Source organism: Hippoglossus stenolepis, chromosome 1 (genome assembly GCF_022539355.2).
Source record: "Hippoglossus stenolepis isolate QCI-W04-F060 chromosome 1, HSTE1.2, whole genome shotgun sequence".
Classification (NCBI taxonomy): domain Eukaryota; kingdom Metazoa; phylum Chordata; class Actinopteri; order Pleuronectiformes; family Pleuronectidae; genus Hippoglossus; species Hippoglossus stenolepis.
This window is the reverse complement of record NC_061483.1, coordinates 18,103,256-18,117,162: the sequence shown is the minus strand read 5'-3', so window position 1 is coordinate 18,117,162 and position 13,907 is coordinate 18,103,256. Positions and strand designations below refer to the sequence as shown.

Genomic DNA, 13,907 nt, shown 5'->3' with positions numbered 1-13,907 from the left:
TGTCAGCTCTAGTGCCAACAGTATGTTGCCATGACTGGTTCAGATTCAGATTAAATCAAGAAATTTGTGATGATTTGTGTTGGTTACTGTCATTTCAATGGAGGGGAATTTCCTACAGTTAAACATTTAGCTACTGTTGTCCAGCTTAAATCAGTCAGGTCTTTTTCATTTCTTCATTACACACCTCATAAGCAGAGTTTTAAAAAATCTGATGTTTTTACAATAACATGTCAGTCAGGGAGACGTGGAGAATTAAATATAAAATTTATTAGGCAAAATGTACAACAGCTGCACAAGCATCTTACAGCTCAAATATAGAACCTTTATTTCACTTCCACTCTTTGAGAGCGGAATATAATATTCAACTTAGTTTAATTCTTTAATGAACTGTGAAAACATTCATAAAAAAAACACAACAGCTCACATTTATCAAACTTTTCAAAGCAGGAAAGCTGGTGTGAAATCAGGTGGAAACAATGGTTAAATATTCTGTTGAAAAGAAGCTTTTACTGGAATAAAAGATTTTTAAAAGTGGTTTTAAAATATGTGAAGTGTTTTTACCTACAGTTGCTTGTTTTTGTCTTTGCTTTTCCCTGCTTGGCCTCTTAAAGAGCATCAATCACCTAAAAGTGTCATCAAGTGACCATGCTCAGTTCTAACAGTGCAGCGATATTCACAATCTTATTTATATCACACCGAATGCATGTCTCCTCCATGATCCTGAGTCAGCACTGATTTACATCTCTTACTAACAAGTGAGATGTGGAACAAGATAAATTAAAGTGCATCTCAATAAAATATTGAAAAACTCACATTTAGTTTCTGCCTTTTCAATCCAATTCAAAAACTGGTTATTATTATGAAAAACTATACAACAATATCCAATTAAACTTTTTTCTTTAGAAACAATGATGCTTCGATCATGTTCAGCACCAACAGCTACAACATGTTTTGTTCTTCATGTGCTTTTAGGAATGGTGAGATAATAGTGCTTGTTAAAGTCATATTTGGTCTGTTTGTAGTGAAGGTGAAGTTATACTAGAACCCCACAGTAATAACAATGGCTCGAACGAAATGAACTAGTGATTGTATCAGTATTCCTGCTTAGAAACTTGAGCTGAGTAAATGTGGGCTAAAGAGATGTGAAACAAACGCCAGGATGGATCGGAAGAGGGACGACTTCATCAGTAAGCACCTCGCAGCCCGCTGCTCCGTGAGCCTCCACCCCCTCCTGAGTTACTGTAGTAACCCCCCCCGCCACGACCTGAAAGAGGTGGCAAAGGATAGGTCAGTCTAAAAAGGATGCAAATTGTCTCAAGACAAGAAAAGCTCATTGGACTGTAAAAAGTTAATTTGACAATGGTGATCAAACTTTAAATCGCTTAAATAAAAACTCACTCATCTCAGCTGCTCCGCTGGAGGTCGAGTTGAGAAACAGCTCGATGTAGCGATGCTCTGTGGAGAAAACATCAGTTCATCATTCAGCCCATTAGAGCTGGTTTCATACTACACGACTTTCAGACTGATCCCCTTGCTCTTCTATGTCATCCTGCACACAGAATGACAGATGAGGTCGGAGGAGATGAGACGCGTCCGTGGACATCAGTTGTAAAGAATAGAGAGAAAAGAGGGCTGCATTTTTCTGTCTGACCCCGTCCAACACCAAGAGGAAACGAACTGAGCCAGATGCAGTTAATAAAAGCTGCACTTGGTTTGTGTTACCGGTTCCCTCACACCATGGCTAATGCTTGATTTTCCCTGATGAATACCTTCACCACTTTTAACCCATCTAATCTGGTTGGCCGGAGTTGTCACAGACTCCAGTTAGCTTTCCAGCAGGTTGGAAATCTGACCAGAATCTGCGATGCGTCCGGGACCCGTCAGCGAGCCTCTCTAATTGTGTCTCTGAAGAATTCACACCCAGTGATCGAGTGCCTATCGGGGGCTTTTGTTGCCGACTTGCAAAACAGCGAATAGGAAATTGTGTAGTGTGAATTAGGCCTGAGGAACCTGCATTTTTGTTTTGTGTAAATTAAATCCACATGGTTACTATTTTATGTATCATCTGCAATATCTCAAATATTGTTGTGATACTTGTGAACTTACATAGTTTGATTGTGTGTTTACTTTACATATTATATTTATGTTAGCAATGTGCCATCATAAACATGAATTCCAACATTACAACCTGCCTGAGTAAAATCTAATCCTGGCAGATTATCAATTGATCTTTCATGTTTGTGTTATTATTCCGTTTCAGTAGATACCACACAGCCACTCAGCTATTGGTCAGCAAGTCATTCTGAGTCAAGAACATTGCATAATGTAGTGTAACAGTGTGGTATCACCAGGGCCAACAAGAGAGCAGACAAGCTGAAGAGGAAAATGGAGGACATACGCATGTGGTTCTTGTCTTTGGACATGGCTGCCACAGCATCTTCATGGGAGCGAAACTCCACATCTGCCTCTCCAGTCGACTTGCCGTTAGGAGCCACATCAATGTGAACCCTCAGTGGATTCAAAGGAGAGAAGAACTACATGAACACACACACACACACACACACACACACACACACACACACACACACACACACACACTTTTAGTTTTTATGTGTGTAACATCTTTGACAACCTGAGATCATTTCCAAAACAACTTTACAACTAATATCACTGCCTGCTACAGGCAAGAAAAAAATCCTTTAAATAGACTTGAGATGACTTGAAAGACTGAAATGTAAGAGCTTTTTCTACCTGTAAATAACTTCCACTGTATGAAAGTGTTTGAGAGAGATAATTGAAGTAACTGGTCTGTGTGTGTGTTCTTACCTTAGCGATGTCTCCCTCCGTGGCACGGAAAGGTAGACCCCTCATATGAACAAAATGGCCGCTGTGAAAGCCTGAGCCACCATCATCTTGACCACCATAACTGTGGCCTCCCATCCCTGAGCCCAAACACACAAACGCACAGGTCAGTACAGTCGTACAGCAGAACCAATACCACGCTGTCTTCATGGACATACAAGAAAGGAGAAATCTGACACATTTACTCAAGAAGTGAAACAAAAACAGTGGATATTAATGAAACGGACTGTGGTTATACATGTGTTTTTAAGTACTTCATATTCTCATATTTAGTGTGAAATCTTCATTACTTCAGCCTCCTACGAGAGGTTGTGTTTTAGTTGTGGAAATGACACACCAAGATGGTCAGAAAGCACTGTTTTACAAACTTAAAATGTGTAGGTGTTGAATAAACTTCAAAGTGAAAACATGTCAAATGAAAACAGATTTTTTTTAATGAGTTATTGGAAAAAATGTGAAACTGTGTGTATAAACGAAGGTTTTCAAACAGGAAATCCGTATCAGGCTGACTGCCAGTCTCTAGGTAAACAGATTCTGGACTTTACCTCTTCCTCCCCTCTCTCCTCTCACGCGCTCATCAAACATGTCGTTGCCAAAACAGTAGTTGTCGAAACCGTTGTAACTGTCAAAGCCACTGTAACCTGGACACAGACACCGGCACAGAGGAACAATAGAAGGCCTCACGTGTCAATTTAACATTCATAGAAAATCTAACACATCTGAAGCAGGGGTCAATGGATGGTAAAACTTCTGTAGGATAAAAAATGGAAATAATGTTTATAGGCCCATGACCCGATTAATCTACCGCTCTACCAGCAAAGTGGAGCGAACCCTCAAGTTGCTCCATGATGTCTATGTAAACTTATTGCTGCATACTGCTGATTGTACTGTTTAATATATTGTATTATGTACTTAAAACATTCCTTCATAAGAAAATATAATTTTAAAATAGGCTTCTTTACTTCAGAACAGACAAAAATCTAAAATCCATGGATTGAACTATCTGCTACTTAAGTTCAAGGTTGACACTGAATTTCATTTTGAGATGATTTTTTTAAATGTTTAACAGCACTACTGAAACCAAAAACAAAACATAGGCTGAGGGGAATTTAAATGGTTTTATATCGCTTTCCGCGACATCCCATTTTACTTTTCCTGTACTATTAGTTTCAGTACTCATCAATTACACTTAATGCACAAAAATAAAAAAGGTGCTTACCTCCTCCATAACCTCCTCCGCTCCTCATGGTGTTCATCAGAGCCCCACCACGGCCAACCCCCGGTCCAAAAAACCCTCCGCGTGGGCCCCCCATCATGGGTCTATCATAGGGTCCTGGTCTCTGGCCTCCCATCCCCCGCCGGGGCAGCTCATAGTAGGCTCTGATCTCATTACCACTGCTCTTAAAAATCTCTATATACCTGTAATATAAGAGGCCCGTTGGGAGGAGGGGTTAGAGGTTAAGGGTTATTGTGCAGATTAAGAGACACACACAAATAACTTCTAACTAGTGGTCTAAATTGTTCTAACCTGGAGATCGGAGTCTGCATGACAGAACTACCTCAACAAAATCTCATCAGTAGATGGGTTTAGGGCTGAACTTGATGTCTACACCAACCTCACCTCTTGTTACTTACAGTTAAAGAAATCCTTACAGGGCTTTTAGGTGTTCCACTGATCGTTTTAATTAGTTACCACAGCAGAAATAATCTGATGCTTCACTGGTTGAGGGTATATTGACTGTTCTCTGCTAAACTCTAAAACTTATTCCCCTCTTTCACAATATTGATACATGTATCTTAAATGACCGCCTGTAAAACTGTCTATGGCATTTAACAATCAAACCACCTTTAACTCAAAGATTAGATATATGAACTTTCATCCCAATTTTCAGCATGTCCCCATAATTACAACACATAAACCCATTAAACCCAACCCATTAGCATTTTAATTAATATTACATGTCCCACCCAATTCATTGACCGTTTTATTGTAAGAATTATTTTAGCACACCAACCCATGCTTATCATTCACCCATAACAGAACCAAATCCCATTAATACCATATTGATTATAATATGACAACCCATTAGGTACTACAGTAGAAGCCCAACCCTTTCCCATCTGTCCCACCTGTGCCCTATTCTTTCCTTGTGTTTCCCCAGAGCCTTTTCTGCTATCTCCTTTGAGGCAAACTGCACGAAGGCTTCCCCTGTGCTCCTCCCCTGGTAGTCCACTGGCAGAGTAATCCCATTTGGCACGATTCTCAACCCTTCAACCCAAGCACACATAAATACATAGGTGGGTAGGTAGACTGATATAGAACAACACCCACTGCATCACTGGAGCTATAAGATTTAATATACATCATGACAGCGGATAAACAACAACTGTGGCATCTCATAAGACTGCATTAGAAAGGGGCATCTTGTCCAGCAAGGGAATAAAACAAGTACTGATCTGGAGTCAGGGTAGTACTCAGTATTATAATGGATTCAGAGACTTTTTCCTCTGATAAACTGAATTTACATCATTGGCCAAAATATTATATATTAGTGCTGAGGGACACATAAAATATTAACAATATATTGAGTTTATCATGTTATAAAGAGGCTGCCAGTAAGAAGAGTCACAGTACTGACCCCAGATCAGTGTCATGGGACTGTCTCCCTCAATCCAGCCCAGCCGATACTTTTATTTTTACTATTAACTATTGTTTAACCCTGAAGCATGACATGTAGTTCATATAAGAAACAAAAAGCTAAACAATGCATTAACACTATTGTGGTAAACAGCACAGTAATAGTTCTTTACGAGGACAAGTTAGTCAACCCAGTATGACTGCACTTAAAGGGATAGTTCACTGAAAAATGAAAATTCACTCACTATCCACTCAACACTATGCCGATAGAGTGGGTGAAGTGGTCTAGTCCACAAAACACTTTTCTCAGGGGTAAACAGTGTTGCAGCCAAATCGAATACAATTGAAGAAAAACCGGACAACTTCTTCAGACAGAACAAAACTGAAAATGCCTCCATACTGCTCGTGTGGTGTCATCCAAGTGTCCGGAAGCCCCGACATTCATATTCAACTCAAAACGGCATAAGTTACACCATGTTTTTAGCCTAAATGTCCACCGAAAGCCTCCTCAGAGGCGCGTTCACATTCACACGGACACACAGGAAAACCACACACTCTCTCTCACCAAAGGGCACTCGCAGGGTGCACGTCCGCATCGCTACGTCCGGTAGCATCATTACGTCCGGTAAAGGACTTTAAGGCTTAAAACATGGAGGAGCAGTATGGAGGCATGTTATGTGTTTTTTCTGTAGTTTTATTATTTCTGAAGAAGATGTCACTTTGGCTGGAACACTGTTTACCCCTGAGACTCCTAAAGTGTTTTGTGGACTCAAACACTTCACCCACCCCTCCATCGGCATAGTGGTGAGTAGATAATGTGTGAATTAAAATTTTTCCCTTTAAAGTACAAACACACATTAGGGCCATGACACACACGCTTGTATGCAGATACAATGTCCTAACTACCTCAGGGAAAGATGATTGTAAATAAGGTACATTAGGTTTATAAAAAAAACTATTTTTAATATGGAGATCGATAACATGAATGTTGCTGTATGTTGATGTTGTAGTGTTCTAGTTTGAGGCTGATCCACTGTGTGAAGAGTTCAAAGTTGGCAGTAATCATGACATAATCAGTCACATTTCCTAATCCCATGTTAGTGTTTAAAAGGAGCCAGTAAATCTAGTGGATCGCTTTTGAGTAACTTTTCTACAAACACAAACTTGGGTTTACAAAAATATTCAGGACTGTTGTAAACACACAGTCTAATTTTAATCCTGTTGTATTTTACATTCCTGGTATGTTACTTATGTTAATTGCCTGTGAAGCCTATGGAGACAGGTTATGTGATATAGGGATAGACATAAATATTGACTTGTGATTGGTTAGGTTTTGTCTTTTGGGACATTTGCTGGCTGTAATTTTCTCAGCATCATACACTGTGTTGAAAGCGAAAAAATACTTTTTGAACCGTGTGTCTGTAAAAACTATCCCTCAGCTTAATGTGTGTAAGATCAGTACAATGCAATAGAGTGATTAGAAGTGTTCATGTACCTGAGAAGAACTGAACAATCTCCTCCTTGCTGCAGCCAAAGGGCAGGCCTCTAAGTCTCAGCATGCAACCACTGCAGCTGTCATAATCAGCAGGACCCCTACGCTTCAGCACCCAGTCCATTTCACTACGGTTTGACTTGAACACTGATTCAGATACACAGACAGATGGACATAGCATAACAAACACATGTTATACTGCATGTCATTTCAAAGGACAATTAAACTTCGAATAATACACATAGATACAAATAGATTAGAATTCTGAAGTCATCACACATATGAAAATATCTGAGAAAAGCCTGTACAGTGAAATCAGTACAGATGATGACTAAAGCCTTTGCATGTAAAGCAAATACAAAGCAAAACTATCCTTAAAGTAAATTAATGAGATGTAAGCAACCAAGTAATTTGTATTAACATTACATAACGCAGTAACTATTGAAAGAGAAACTCAATGGGAAAAATACTCACTGATTCATAAGTGTGTTATGCCTGTTTATATCACTTACCCTCTATGTATCTGTGTCCCATGTATTTTCGGTCCTTGGAGAGGGCGTTCTTGAAACCTTCAGATGCTTTCAGCTCAATAAACGCCTCTCCACTGGGACGGCCTTCTTTAGAGTAGGTGAAACACACTCCGTTCACTTTGCCAACAATGTCACAGTCTGTAAATCAGAAAGACTAATTAAAATCTCCTTAAAATGTTGCCTATACAGAAAGGAATATCTCACAATAGAGAATACAACTGGGTCCCATCTAATTTAATTATTTGGAATGGCAGAAAACAGAATAGCGTATTTGCCTGAAATTCTGACAGCACAGAAACAACACTTTGAAACATTGAGATGATGTGAAAGCTCAGAAAAGGCGGAGAAACATTTTATGTGTCTGTGCTTTAACAACAAGATGTTATGTTGTAGGATGGAGGTTAATGTCAATGTCAAGTCTTCTGTCACGTCTATGTTCACTCACATTAAAACTAAGACACATTAAAAAGCACAAAGAATCGTGACACAGCATTACAATTGCAACACAGAGCAAAATATTTTAATGTCATTTCAGTCACGTAACACTTTTCATTCGTCAAGCTGTAAAAGTGTGTGTGTGTGTTCACCAGAGAAGAAGCTGGCCACCTCCTCCTGTGTGCAGGACCAGGGCAGTCCTCTGATCCGGACCACGTAGCCCTCGTCATTCACAGACATCCTCACTGCCACAGAGAGTAAAAACAGCAGCATGACATTATGTTACTGTCGTCTGAGGTACTTTAACACACAACACTGCCATCATCAAATAATGCTGTGCTTCCCCTGTTCTCCTGTTCTCCCAGCACTGGACATTATGTGCTGAGTCCACATTAGAAACAGAACAATTCTTCTTTAACAGCAACTAACTGCTCTTTTCATTTGTCTCTGTAGTATTTCTACTTGGCTTATGTATACATTTAGTATTAATGGTGATATACTTTATTTGTAGTTATTATTATAAACAGAGAAGCAAAGTGGGCACGAGCAGATCACTCACAAATGTCTTAATGTAATAAAGCACAGCATCATTTTGCATGTAGCTTATGTTGGTGCTATAAACAACACAGCATACTTCACCTGCAGGAACTAAGACACTGCAGTCTGACTTATAAACAGGCTGGAACAACAGGAAATAACAGGACTATTCACGTAGCACTTAGTTAGCCTAAGTTAGCCTGTCTTCTAAACCTTGTCTCAAAGTAGGTTTAAGCTTCACAAACGTGTCCACGTCGTTACATATTCTTTCATGCAGTTGCTTCTGTGACGGTCGCCACAGGAGAACATTAGTCGGCCTGGATACAGGGTTAGCTCGTGATGCTAACGCGTCGCTGCCGCTGTCAGTCTGCTGACAGGCTACCGTTAGCCTGGCACCAGCAGTGGTCAGCAGCTAGCAGCTAGCAGCTAACGGTAGGACACCGACAGCGGTCAAACGAAACGAGACAAACTAGTTCACTTCTTGACGGTCGTGCGCTGTCACCGGCCACAGATATAATGTAACCACACGTCAGCTGAACAAAACGGTGGAGGTGTCTCACAGTCGCCTCTTGTCCCCGGTGTCCCCCTGCTCCTGTCTCCTCCTGCTCCTGTCCTGAGCCTCAGGTGACACCGCCCACACGACCGCTCAGGTATGATATCGCGAGACTACTCGAGATAACGTTATTCAATACTACTACTACTACTACTACTACTACTTATAATAATAATAATAATAATAGCCTTGGAAGATTATTCATACACAGCACGGTGTAGAAATACTTTGTTAAAGGTAAAAGTCTTACATTTAAAAGTACAGTAAGTATTATATATATATATAAAACAAATCCTTATAGTAGCGAAAGTAAGAGTAGACTATTCATACTCATTATGTAAATTGTCCAATTTCACATTAAGGTATATTATTTCATGGAATTATAATTATTGATGCATTAGTATGTTCATAACCTTTATGTTGCAGGTGGTACAGTAACCCCCCCCCCCTGTTTGACAGAAAACATGTGTCCCTTTCATATAGGTCTTTACGGTCAATGTGTAACAAGCACAAAACCAAGCTCATGCCATTCATCCGAAACAAAGCAAGAGCTGTTGGGTAACCAGTCATTCATTGACTGTCTTAAATGAAAGGTGTATTATAGTCTGAGCCAATACTAACACCAACACACTGAGCGTCTGACACTACGCTCATAAAGCCGAACACAGGCTGAAAATCTGGCAACCCTGACAAAACAAGTAGACAGTGTCCAAAGTCCACTGTCAGCAGAAGGCTGAAACCCAGTGCTCACTGCCTCGCTGGAGTCAACAGTCAGTTTAAAATTATTTTCACTGTAAACATGATGGAGATTCCAGTATTTACAGTGGACGCCTTCACTAATTTACCATTCAAGGGAAACCCTGCAGCAGTATGTCCACTAATGCACGTGAGTATTAAGGCTAATGCACAGTGTTTTTATATTTGCATTTTTCCACAAAATTGTAGTTGCTCATGTGTCACATGATTACATAGTTTATTGTAACTAAGCAGCCTGACATACTTTCCACCCATCCATCTATACTGTATGTATGCACCACAGTGACATAATGTGTCACAACTAAAATATTTCTGTATGTGTTTCCAACAGGAGCTGAGTGATGAGTTGTATCAGAAGATAGCAGCAGAGATGAACCTGTCAGAAACTGTTTTCATCACCACGATCAACCCCTCTGACACTTTCTCCACAGGTCAGATAATATCTGCTCACTGAATTTCACTACAGTTAATAAACCTTTATCATAACTTGTACGACCATCTTGTTTTCAAGACTGTTTGAATGGAGACAATACCGCTGCAAGCAATTCAGTGGATCTTGGCCAATAATCACTGTGTCCAAAGTTTTTTATTAAAAATTTTTTTAATGGGAATTTGTCGACTTTTGAAAGAACAGTTTGAATTTTTGGTCCCACTGTATGAGAGCGATGTTGTAGAGAGACAAAGTTCATGCTCTGATCATTATCAATATCCACTTCAGATCAGCTCATCGATACTGTATGTTGCATATGAATATCACAACATTTTCCCATAGGAATTTAATAGTTGGAGGACTATAAATTTTCATCTTGTGCCATGAGTCTAATAATGTGGGGAACTGAAAAAAAGAAAGAGAGTCACACTCAAAACCTGCTTAATATTAGTATACAGTGAGGAATTGGGACAGGATATCTCTGTGTTTGCAAAGACAAATTTAGTTTGATTAATGCAACATCTATACATTTTTGGTTTCACACGAGAAATGATGGATAAGTGTAAATTTCCCTTTAGAAAGAGACTTTGCTAAATCTTAAGCAAAGCGGTTTCTCATATTGTGATTATAAGGTCTCTGTTGACGGTTACACACAGAGGGGGACGGACATGTTGAAGTTGTGTTTGCGATAAAGCACCCATCTGAAAAATGTGATGTGATGAACAGGATCAAGGTTCCGTCTCAGATGGTTTACACCGACCACTGAAGTGAATCTGTGTGGTCACGCTACTCTGGCCTCCGCTGCAGTGCTGTTCCAGCATAAGAGTAAGATACAGACTGAACACACATATGCACATATTGATAGAGTATATTAGTCTGGTAACGCAGTGGCAGCATGACCGACTGGTCAGGGCCATTGAAGACATGAAGTTGAATATAATCATATTAATTAAACCGGCGGGTATTTTAATGTTATCCTGTTATTGTAAAACGTTTCCATGTATAAAACAATGCAGCTTGATACACAGAAGAGCAAAGGATCTTTTAGCCAAGAAGTTCACATTACTCAGTTACAGTTAAAGACTTAATTCATCAGCCAGACTGTGAGTATCAGATCCAATAATCATATGGTCCATCTGTTAGAGAATGTGAATCCTGTACTGGTGTTTGAGACCAGGAGTGGAGATCTGGCGGTCACCAAGCAGAGCAAGGGCTACGTCATGGACTTTCCTCTCAACCCGCCCACCCAGGAGGTACAGTGTGTGTCTATGAGGTCAGATCAACATATCAGGACAGTGTCGCACAGGAAGTTAGAGTCACTTATTTGTTTAAATGTTAAAGATGTACATTTTTGCCAAAGGGTAAAAGATCCACTATGTAAATCTGTAGGGCTCAAAGATATGAAACCATTAGTAACACCATGCAATACAGTGACGGAAGTGGAAAAAACAAATATGGAGCAAAATAATTAAAGCGAAGACACATCTGCAGTCACTAATTTCTATGCTATGCTAACAATACTCAGCATCACTATCAAGAAAACAGCTTTTGTGAAACCCAGCAGCTCTTCAACCAGCTCCGTGTTGTTACATACAGTGCAGCTGTAGTTTGATGAGCAGAACCGTAATAAAATCAAAAGAAAAACGACAAAATGCCAGAATTATAACAGTTTTTTTTCTCTGCAGGATCCTAGTGAGTTCAGAGACATCATCAAGGTCAGTAGGACGGACCTTACAGACACCTCCTCTCTCTGTGAGGGAACGTTCTACAGCACTGACTCCTGCTTTACTGTCCACATGAGCCCACCAGTAGAGCAGTGAGAGTTAATTCTAGTGTTTAAACTCCATCTCTGCTTCTGCGTGTGAAACAGGCAGCAGTTGGAAACCACCCAGTTCAGGATGTTTATCTGAGCGACAACACTAAGAAACTGATGGTTCGACTGGCTGACAGCTGTGACAGGTCACAGTCAAAACACACACACATACACAATATATATATTCCAAGGAGTCAAGATGAAGACAAGCTGAAAAAGGATCAAAGATGTTACAGTTCTGATAAACATCATTTAAATTCATTATTTAAATTAATAAAAAATGCATTGTGTGTTGCCTGCAGGTCAGTGTTAACCAGTCTGAAAGTCGACCCCGTCACTCTTCAGAGAAGTGAGAAGAGTGGAAGAGTCAAAGGACTCATTCTCACCATGAAAGGTAAAGAATAAATCATGTAGCCAGACCAGTTGGGGTATCACTGGACAGCTTTACGATCTTAACCCTAACCCCATCACTGCAATGTGTGTCGGCCAATAGGGTCTCCAGACTGCCAGCCAGGATACGACTTCTACTCCAGATACTTTGCTCCATGGAATGGAATCCCAGAGGATCCCGTCACAGGTAAATCTACAGATACTACACCTCCACTCCTCCACATTCTCCCTGCTTCATTTGAATGTAGGGTGGATATTTCTTTTCTTAGAATACATCGACATAATCTTATATCACATTGTCATTAATGTGTTCTACACATTAACATACAAGTGACAGGTCCAAGGAAAAGTACGAGTATTTAAGATGTTCAGCACTTTACTGCAGCAACGTTTTTAAATGTTCAGTTTCGCTCCTGTAAAATTTGGTCTTCAATTTCTGGTCTTATGAGTTTGTTGTCTTTGCAGGTTCTGCTCACACCGTCCTCGGTAGCTACTGGTCTAAGAAACTGGGGAAGAAGAAAATGCTGGGTAATCAATATTGCATTCGTTACATTTACTCTTTATCCAAAAAGACAGTTGGGGACAACACTAAAACTTCAGTACAGAAGGAAACCTTGAAGTATATATATATTCCTAAACCTGTTTAATAAGAGACAACGTGTTGGAGATCAGGTAAAGAAGTGCACCGACCTAATGGTGCACCTGATAAAAGTAATTCCACAAAGTTAAAAAGGCAAAATCTTTTTCTACAAATTAAAAAATGTAGGTGATAATTTAGTTAATGACAAAGGTTCAGGCAGTCATCACTACTGAACTGTACCATACTAACCCTCAGATCTTTTGTGTGTGTGTGTGTGTGTGTAGCGTACCAGTGCTCCAGTCGAGGTGGGGAGCTGGAACTGGAAGTGAGAGACGATGGGAGAATCAACATCGCTGGACAAACTGTCACTATTCTGCAGGGAACCATCACACTGTAGTTACACACTCACACTCAAGCAAAGAGGGTTTGAGATGCTGAAACAGTCAACTTGTTCCTGAGAGTAGAAGAGGACACGGGCAACAAAATACAAGAAAGAAACATCATACACTTTGTTAGGATTTGTATTATTTATTCATATATCAGAAAAATCACAATATTACACAAAAACAAAACACGTAAAATCAGAGATTGTGCTGGAAGAAAAACAGATCAATCGAAGAATCACAGCTCGCCAGGTCATTAGGATGTTATCTGAAACATTTTACTCATTGTATTAAACAAATAAATTAATCCCATGAATTGTATTTATTCCTACTAATTCAGAGTTTTAACAGTTAGGATATCATCTAGTATCTACTAAAATTATTCAGTCTCTGTGTAGCTTTAGATCTGCGTTACACAAAGGAATTGAAATAACTCAAATGCTTGGCTTTACTTTAGTATTTGCTGTTACTAACAATATGATTCCATAAATGTTCTTTTTTAAATGAG

At 39.7% G+C, this 13,907-nt stretch overlaps 2 protein-coding genes across 4 annotated transcripts; one reads left to right on the top strand and one right to left on the bottom strand.

Moving 5' to 3' along the window:
• Positions 1 to 245: 245 nt before the first annotated feature.
• Positions 246 to 9,143, bottom strand: hnrnph3 (heterogeneous nuclear ribonucleoprotein H3 (2H9)). 2 transcript variants are annotated; one of them, XM_035151345.2, is made up of 11 exons: positions 9,055 to 9,143; positions 8,110 to 8,202; positions 7,505 to 7,660; positions 6,996 to 7,139; positions 4,993 to 5,131; positions 4,082 to 4,281; positions 3,408 to 3,503; positions 2,827 to 2,942; positions 2,399 to 2,534; positions 1,399 to 1,455; positions 246 to 1,264 (listed from the first exon to the last, which is right to left on the bottom strand). In XM_035151345.2, exons 2-11 carry the CDS (start codon positions 8,195 to 8,197, stop codon positions 1,185 to 1,187), a joined length of 1,212 nt encoding a protein of 403 aa, XP_035007236.1. In that variant the 5' UTR covers positions 8,198 to 8,202; positions 9,055 to 9,143; the 3' UTR covers positions 246 to 1,184. The 2 variants fall into 2 exon arrangements, with proteins under 2 accessions (XP_035007236.1, XP_035007246.1); XM_035151355.2 differs by lacking the exon at positions 6,996 to 7,139.
• LOC118104469 (phenazine biosynthesis-like domain-containing protein 1) lies at positions 8,664 to 13,549 on the top strand. Of its 2 annotated transcripts, none has more exons than XM_035151376.1 (10): positions 8,664 to 9,144; positions 10,135 to 10,234; positions 10,960 to 11,058; positions 11,377 to 11,486; positions 11,919 to 11,948; positions 12,104 to 12,192; positions 12,349 to 12,440; positions 12,540 to 12,623; positions 12,902 to 12,964; positions 13,301 to 13,549. In XM_035151376.1, exons 2-10 carry the CDS (start codon positions 10,174 to 10,176, stop codon positions 13,411 to 13,413), a joined length of 741 nt encoding a protein of 246 aa, XP_035007267.1. In that variant the 5' UTR covers positions 8,664 to 9,144; positions 10,135 to 10,173; the 3' UTR covers positions 13,414 to 13,549. The 2 variants fall into 2 exon arrangements, with proteins under 2 accessions (XP_035007267.1, XP_035007259.1); XM_035151368.1 differs by lacking the exon at positions 8,664 to 9,144 and adding an exon at positions 9,775 to 9,933.
• The last annotated feature ends 358 nt before the right edge of the window (positions 13,550 to 13,907 follow it).